The sequence below is a fragment of the Nannospalax galili genome, unplaced genomic scaffold, assembly GCF_000622305.1.
Source record: "Nannospalax galili isolate Female #2095 unplaced genomic scaffold, S.galili_v1.0 scaffold993, whole genome shotgun sequence".
Classification (NCBI taxonomy): domain Eukaryota; kingdom Metazoa; phylum Chordata; class Mammalia; order Rodentia; family Spalacidae; genus Nannospalax; species Nannospalax galili.
The window spans coordinates 146,513-155,568 of record NW_008332648.1 but is presented as its reverse complement, the minus strand read 5'-3'; the positions used below and the strand labels follow the sequence as shown (position 1 = coordinate 155,568).

Below are 9,056 nucleotides of genomic sequence, written 5' to 3'. Positions count from 1 at the left end.
ATTCAGTGCCTGGGTTTTGTTTATGTGACAGTGACTGGTGGCAGGGGCCACTGCAGATCACACCTTAGGAAGAGGTAACACAGAGCATGTCTCCCTGCCTCCAGGCTCAGGAGAATTAGCATCTCTTAGTGCTAGGGATCCCTCTGACCAGGAGGAAGGAATTTACATTCTTCACCACCTTCTTTCTCCTCTCTACTTCTGAAAACAGAAAAAAGGCAATGTGTTTCCTACAAGTTCTCAGAGCCAGTTTCAGTTTCCCTTTCTGGTTTCTGATTCTCCTTTCTCAAGCAAGCACACACCCACAGCTAAGAGGACTGTTTGCTAGCCCTCCCCTTCGCTGTCAGTTTGTGTGAAAGTCCTCCAGACAGACAGACAGACAGACCAGGTCGTTGAGGAGTCCTGTGTAGGTGGAAACAGATCTGCTGCCTGATTCACAGCAACGATGGGGTAAGAACTTCTCTGCCCTGCAATTTTGGTGAATCTAGGAGACAGTGTTCCCTTGTAATGGGGTCTGCTGAGTGTGGTTGCATTCCTTTGCTCTCCTAGATTTTTCTTGCTTTGCCATGGTGTGTGATTGAAAAGAGAATATGAACTCTAACTGTTCCTTAGGTACAGGCATTTTCCCTTAGGGAATGCTGTAGGCATGAGAGTAGGTGAATGGCAGGAAGCTTACTGTAATTGGAAGGCTGCATCATAGAATGTAGACAAGGTGACTGAGGGCAAATTCTCCATGAAGATCTTAAGGAAAAAGACACTCAGCAGAGCTTCTGTAGTGGAAATCGACATTCCCGTACTCAGAGCCCTAAAACAGACCACCTTCTTCCCATTTTCTGACACCCAAGAGTTTTGGGGTTATTTCAGGCAAAGCCCCCCAAGGGCTGAAATGCTGATTTGTGTTCCAGATGCTTTGGGCCTTGCCCATCCCTACTTGGGGTTCAACCAATAGTCACAATTTGTCTCTTTCCCAGGATTAAGTCGCAAAAATATTCGCATACTATACCTGGCTAAAAGCATCTCTGGGAATTTAAGACCTCATTCCTAACAAGCTCAAAAACAAAATAAAATAATAAAATAAAATAAAAGAGAACTAGAAATATAAAGAAATATTGGGCACAAGAAAGAGGATTGCTTATATGAATGGCTTTGACTTCTGTACTTGAAATTGTCTCTCAGATTAAAAGTATAAAATGGGCAGGGTCTTTGCTTGGAACTAATGCTCAAGGGAACAGTTTTTTGCCAGAGAATGGGGGTTGGGGAGGGATGACTTTTATGTCCTTGAAGATAGGACCATCTGTGGTAATTGAGTGGGGAGGTGTTGGGAGAGTTGGATTATGCAGAAGCAGCAAGGAAAGAATCATAGTTTAGAAAAGTGTGCAGCCAAGTGAACTAGTAGGTGGCAGGACCAGGTCCGTGTAGGTGACAGTCCTATTCCTAGTGCTGTAGCAGGCCCTGACTAAAAGACATCCATCTTACCATCCTACTTTGACCTGGCATAGTTACTTTCCAGTTTCCCTGAAACTGCCTACACCTTAGAGGGACCAGGAATTCTTAGACACTGCCACATGTCTGACTGAGATGAGATAAGCTGCTGCCTAAAGCTGTATCTGCTTCTATCCATGCTTGCTTGCTTGCTCTGGGTCAATAATAATTTTAAACTTTTACTGACCTGTGCAAATATGTGCTTGAGTTTGAACCATGATGATTGGTCCCCTTGTGTTCCCGCTTTTGAGAAATATCTGAGTATGTATAAAAAGTCCTTGCAGACTCCCTTTGGGGCTGATCTCTGTATTCACTCCTGGAGTGCAGGGACAGCCTGGTTGTTAATAAAATCCTTCCTACCTCGTGGCTGAAGTCTTAGCAGTTATCAGACTATAAGAGTGCCAGTGCCCACGCTGCTTCTGAGTCTACCACACCTTCAGTCCAGTACTGTCTGGGAAAGCAGGAATACTGGGGTGTGAAAATGGGTGTCCACACTGTTGGAAAGTCTGGGGGTCACCAGTAGCATTGGGGATCCTGAATCGCCTAATGGGCAGTATCGTCTTGGCTCTTTTCTGTTCCTACCCTACAATTCCCTGTTGTCTCTGTGCTGCCCAGCTGTCTCCTGCTGCCAGTGCTTATGCACAGCTGCATGTGCATCTAACTCTGAGTGGAGTTCCCAGGAGGTGCCATGCAAGACTCCAGTAAAAGTGCTTACTTCTTTCTCTGGCTGAATCACCAGATGTTAGAGGCAAAGGTCTAAATCCTGGAGATACTGCTGGAATGTTCCAAAAGTACCTGTTGACATATCCGTGTTCTTGAGTCCAAGGGTACATGGGGAGACACAGGAATAGAGACAGTTTATTAGAAAGAAAAAGCACTCCTGACAATGGAGTGGACTAGTGCCCTGAGGGAAAAGCACAAAATGACAGGGGCATGAGGTGCATGACTCTTAAGAGACCATTTGCAGAGTACTCAGCTCCCCAAATTAACAGCTTTTTAAAAGCATGTCCTGTTATTACTTGAAGGGCAGTTGAGGAAGAGCTTCCAGGCTTTCCCTGCCACCTGGCTTCTTCATATGTTAAATGATGTCACTATCTCTACTCTCTACTCTCCAGCCACTTTCCACAGAATTTGAAGTACTACATGAAAGATGGAAGAAGCATGACAATTGAGTCTCTTTAAGATTGAAAAAAAAAATAGAGGGCTGCTGGATCCTTCGGTGGAATGAAGGGTTTTCCAGGTGACCATGAGGAATAGATGTCAAATTCTCAAAATCCACATCAAATTTGGGCCTAGAATGAAACTTTTGTATTCCCAGTACTACTTCTGGAACGTAAAAGGTCTTTTGACTTATCCTTTCAGCATTTGACATTTTTAAAGCCATATATATATAGATATAGATATATATTTATATATATGATTTATCCCACACAGAAATTTAACTGCTATAGAAAAAAAGAGGAATGTGGAAAAGCAACTTTGTGGAAGAACAGGTCCATTAAAGAAAGGTTGTTTCTAGGTAAAATGAGACTACTTTTTAGAATTATTTCATTTTACTTTTCTTCAATTCTCTTTAATGTATTCTGTTGCATGATATTTTGGTTTCTGTGTTTGTTTGTGTTTATTTGTTTGTTTTTGAGACAGTGCTTCACTGTGTGGCCCTGGCTTGCCCAAGGCATATCATGGCAGTTCATGGGGAATGCTGTAAGGGGAAGAAATTCTGGGAAGAAAAAACCCATCATCTCTTTAAAGGGTTAATTATTTTGCCTATCTCTTTATCATGCCTAAAGTTGACATCATGGGTTTTTGAGAGATAGTCCCTTAGCCATATCATAGATCTTCCCAACTGAACTAGCTCTTTTTTCTCCTTTTAAAATATGTTTATTGAGTATGTCACACAACATGTTTCAATTATATCTGTCTGTGGTGGTTTGAATGAGAATGTCCCCCTTAGGCTGCAAATTTGGACATTGTGTTCCCAGTTGGTGGTGCCATTTTGGAAGGTTTTAAGAGGTGTGGCCTTGTTGGAGAAAGCATGTCACTAGGGGTAGGCTTTAAGCATTCTTAAACAATGCTGAATGTCCTGTCTCCCCCTGCTTCCTGTGCCTTCTTGAAAGATGTGATTGCTTAGCTTTCTGTTCCAGCCACCTCCTGCTGCCATTCCTCCCCTCCTTGATGGACTCTTACCCCTTTAGACCTATGAGCTCAAATAAACTCTTTCTTCTATAATTTGCTTTGGTCAGTGTTTTTATCACAGCAACAGAAAAGTAGCTAATACCATATTCATCCCCAGTCCTCTTGCTAACTCCTCCCAGGTACACCCCAACCTCCCTACACCTCCCCCCAACTCCATGGGCTCTTTTTAAAAACTAACTTATTGAAAACAGTTTGTGCTGACCATATACTTCATGGTGTGGGGTCATCCACTGGAGCACAGTCATTGTACCAGGTGCCATACCATTAAAGAAAACTGACTCTCCCTCCCCCAGTAGCCATCAAGTGTCCAGAGTACCTCATGTATGGGCAAGTGACTCATGAACCTCTTCCCATTCCGTGATAGAATGTTGATTGGCTTGGTATTTTGTGCAGGTCTTGTGCAGACAACCACAGCTCCTATGGGTTCATGAGTAAATTAACTCTTAAGAGAAGAGACAATGGAAAGTCTCCACCTAGACATTTTCAGAGATTTTCTGTACCAATTGGTGAAAATGTATCTTTCTCCTTCATTCTACTAATGCTGTTATAGTGATCTCCATACATTTAACTACTTTTTGCATGACATTTTCATTTGTGGTATATTCTTTTAAAAATATTTATTTGGTTATTTACTTACTTATTTACTTATATTTTATAAGTATTTTGTTTGCAGGCTGTTACTGTACCTGTGTCCTACAGTGCCCTCACAGGCCAGAAGAGGGAATCTGATCCCCTGGAGCTGGAGTAACAAGCTCCCCAAAGCAGCTAGTTATCTGAAACACTGAGCTGTGTCTCCCGCCCCAGTATATTCTTGAAATGATAAATTACAATGATAGAAAATTTCACAGTTATTAAGGGCTACAAATGCCTGGAACTTGAAGCTATAGGTGTGTCTGTCAGGGAGCATGGAATAGAGGGAGCACTGATGGAATTCTGTGTCTTCTACATGGCAGTTCCAGAGGTTTGATCCTATGGGGGAAGGGAGGGGAATGACAGCGGTATACACAGTGTTGTGCCTACATTAGTTTTCTAATTTGATATTATTTTCTAGTTATATGTAATAATCAGTGAAATACATTGGGTGATGGCGATAGATGGGTTCTGCATTTTCTGTGCCACCTTCAGCAAATTTATACATTCTCTAAGTAAAAGTTTAAAATGCAAAATATGCCAAAGACTATTTCATGTCAGTGGTCTTCCCTTTCTTAGTCCATGCACCCTGTGTTCCTAGAGTCAATAATGATTACTGAAGTTCTGTATTTCTAACTAGTTCCTCCATCTCATTAATGAAAGGGGGAGGTGGAGAGCAGGAGTCTTGGAGCTGGACTAAAGCTTTCTAACCTCTGGTAGGCTTAACTCAGGCGTTAGGTTGTCAAGGCTCACATGCGCACAAATCTTTCATTGGATCAGTGGTTCTGGGTTCTTGTTTTAGGAAATCTAGACTGAAATTCAGAGGCCACAGAAGGGTGAATTTCAGAAACAGATTTTATTATAGAAATATATGGGAAGTTAAGGAAAAAAGAAGGCAGAATTTCTCTACTGTGGGAGCTGGGTCCAGTATGAGGTACCAACAAGGATCTCTAATTTGGGGGTTAATGAGGATTTATTGGATGGAAGCGTGGGAGAAAGGATGAGCTGCTGAGTCCAGTTGGTTGATCCACGTCCAGGTGACTTTCAGGGTCTTTCCATTTCATTTATAGTTTCCATGCTGGGGTCCACATTTGGGGCTACAGAGAAATCACAAACCAGAACTCTCAGCCAGCATACTTGGCATCTGCCCAGGGCAGAGGTAAAGGCATTCAGGCTTAACAATTTCTGGCATCTCTGCATCTGGCAAAGGCAGAACTGCCAACAACACCAAGGATAGCTTTGCCTTCTAGAGAAGGACAAGAGTCAAACTGCTTACTGCTTCCCTTCTGAGTCCTTACCATAATATGACCTGGCAATTTTCTCTGTCTCATTCTCATCACTAAGAGTAAAATAGGAAAGTCTCATGGAGTTTATAATGTGTGTGCTTTACTAAAACACATAGTCATTAGTTCCCCTCCCCCAAATCCAGTATGATAAATATTGACGTTATTCTCATTTTACAGATGGGCCTCCGAGGCACAAAGTGATTACCAAAAAGTGTTGGAACCACTATAGGGAGATGAGCAAAATATAGTCACTGTCCAGGAGCATCTTGAAACTCCAAGGAGTCCCTATATACATGGAAGTGGAAGGCCAAGGCTGAGGCACCCCCAAACTGCCTCCCTATACCCTAATTTCCCATTGATGAAAACATTCAAATGAGGCCCATGAGCAGTGTCTTCCTCAGGGTCAGAAAGAAAGGAGCATGCATGCACATTTGTTCTAAGATTGGCTAGTTCCTGAGAACATCATACACTCACCTTGTACGTGTCTGAGATGAAAGGAACAGACTGTGCGATGAATTTTACTCACTGTTCAGTGCTTGACTCATGGATAAGTTCTGCTTCTGTGAATACAATTTGAAAGAACTTGTCCTATAGAAATAGTAGGAAATAGATTTCTAAGACTTTGAAATCTCAGGAAAAGCTCTAATGTATATTTGTTGAAAATCTTTTGGCACTATGACACGGGGAAATGGTCAATTTTCACAATTATACAAGTAGTCTCTGACTGTTCAGGTATATGGGGCTGAAGCTAGAATGTTAAAAAAAGAAAACAGGAACTCTAAGGAAAAAGTAAACATGAGATTGTCAGAATGTATTCACTACTGTTTAAAGGAGGTTTTATTTGGTGTCATTTTTCTGGCCACTCCAGAGATAACAGATAAATCAACTTCCCTCTCACAGGCAGAATGCTGACTACCACCAGGTCAAGGACGGTCTGCTTCAGCTGAGATGTCACTTCACATGGAAGCTGCTATTCGAAGACACTGACATACCAGATTTGGAAAGCAGAATCCTGGAGGAGATCGAGTTTCTAGACACCAAGAACAACGTGGGGATTCACAACCTCATGGCCTACGTGAAACATCTAAAAAGCCAGGATGAGGAAGCCCTGCAGAGCTTAGAAAAAGCTGAAGATTTGATCCAGGGAGAACGAGCTGACCAGAGGGACAAGAGAAGCCTGGTGACCTGGGGCAACTATGCCTGGGTGCATTTCCACATGGGCAGGTTGGAAAAAGCCCAGACCTACCTGGACAAGGTGGAGAACACATGCAAGGAGCTGGGAAGTCCCTTCCGCTATAGGATGGAGTGTCCAGAGTTGGACTGTGAAGAAGGATGGGCCATGGTGAAGTGTGGAGGACAGAACTATAAGGCAGCCATGGCCTGCTTTGCAAAGGCTCTGCAAGTGGAGCCTGAAAACCCTGAATTCTGCACTGGCTACGCCATCGCAGCCTACCGTGAAGATTATGATAATGAGATTTCTCTAGGACCCCTAAGGAAGGCCGTCAGGTTAAATCCAGAAGATGCTTATATTAAAGTTCTCCTTGCCTTAAAGCTTCAGGATCTAGGAAAAGCAGCTGAAGCAGAAACGTACCTTGATGAAGCGCTTACCAGCGAATCCTCCCAGCCTTATGTCTTTCGCTATGCAGCCAAATATTACCAAAGAAAGGGCTATATAGATAAAGCTCTTCATCTTCTAGAAAGGGCCTTAGAGGCAACACCTTCATCTGCCTACCTGCATTACCAAATAGGGCTTTGCTACAAGAAACAAATGATCCAGATGAAGACTACCTCACACCAGCAGCCTCACAGGCAGGAAGAATTTGAGAAAGTGCTGCACCAGGGTATTTGTGAATTTCAGAAGACTTTGCGTTTACGGCCCACATTGGAGATGGCTTATGTTTGCCTCGCTGAGATGCAGGCAGAACTTGGCCAATACCAAGAAGCAGAGAAAAACTTTCAGAAAGCACTGAACACAAAGAACCTTCCCGGTCACATACAGCAAGACATTCACCTCCGTTATGGCCGTTTCCAACAGTTTCACCAATTATCAGATGACACAGCAATCACTCATTATTTAAAAGGTCTGAAAATTGAAGTAATGTCCAATGTCAGGGGAAAGCTTCTCAACGCTTTGGAGAAATTGGCTAAAAAAGGTGTTCATCAGAATGTGTGTGTTGTAGAAAGCACTAGTCTGCTTGGGTTGGTCCACAAACTGAAAGGTGAGGTGAATGAGGCCCTGCTGTGCTATGAGAGGGCTCTGAGGCTCACTGAAGAACTGAACCCTGAGTTTTGAAGTACAGATCACTACTGCAAATATAATATACTCATAACTAAATGTTCCAAGAATCTTAACTAATTAATTGCTTTCCTTAAATCTGTGCTATTTGTTGAAATGCCAAGTAATTGCATGCATTACCTCCTGATAACCCCCTTTTCCTTGTTTCTCATGTATCTAGAAGGAGTTTCCAATCATTCACCTCACCTGCTAGTTCACTGACCATGAATGATTTGTTCTGGATATCTGTAAAATAGTGAACCAACAAGAGTCCTTTTCTTTGTGACTATGCCTTTGGAATCAAGGCCTTCCTTCCTCTGCCTGCCAGTGTCCTGAAGAAGAAGATTTTGCCAAGGAAATTTTATTTTTCTTGTAGCCAAAAAACCCTGACCTTTACTACATCTAACACTAAAACATGTGAATTAGTGAAAAGTTTAAAAGAGAGAAACATGCATTAGTGAACAGTTACCCAGAACTAAGAACACTTTGGAGTTATTAAAGAAAGAAAAGGAAATTGCAAAAGCTGTTTTGAATGTATCAAGTGAAGCTGATGTAAATAGCTTCATTTGGGTTTTGTGTATTTATCAGTTGTTATGTGATATATCATCCATTTCTCTTAAGTAAATAATATTTAGAGGGGCTGGAGGGATGGCTCAGCAGTTAAGAATATTAGCTGCTCTTATAGGGGACCCGGGTTTGGCTCCCAGCACCCACAAGGCAACTAAAAACCATCTGCAACTCCAGTTCCAGGGGATTCAACACCCTGTTCTGACCTCCTTGGGCATTGCATGACACAGGTACACTTATGTACATGTAGGCAATACACTCATACACATAAAATAAAAATAATAAATAAAAGATTAAAAAATAATTATTTAGAAAAATTCACTAAGATCACAAACTCAGAATATTTTTTATGACATCAAAAAGGATGTGTATTCTCAGTAATTAAAAATACAAGACTGGTGGATCTAACCTTCTTGGGTGTTTAATCAGACATACTTTGAGGTCAGAAGGACATAAAGGACACTTTTTGCTCCTTGCCCTCCTAGGTCAACTAGTTCCAGGGGACTATGAGCATCTCTCAAAATGTCCTATAATGGTGGTGGGCCACCTGTCTCCTTGATCAAGGAGGCCGATGAGACTCCACCAGATGGACTTGAACCAGTGTCCAGTCTATAAAGAGGAGG

At 42.2% G+C, this 9,056-nt stretch overlaps 1 protein-coding gene across 1 annotated transcript; it reads left to right on the top strand.

The window, feature by feature from the left end:
• Positions 1-294: 294 nt before the first annotated feature.
• On the top strand, positions 295-8,909 carry LOC103729496 (interferon-induced protein with tetratricopeptide repeats 1-like). Its single transcript, XM_008827568.3, has 2 exons — positions 295-447; positions 6,492-8,909. Exons 1-2 carry the CDS (start codon positions 443-445, stop codon positions 7,882-7,884), a joined length of 1,398 nt encoding a protein of 465 aa, XP_008825790.1. The 5' UTR covers positions 295-442; the 3' UTR covers positions 7,885-8,909.
• The last annotated feature ends 147 nt before the right edge of the window (positions 8,910-9,056 follow it).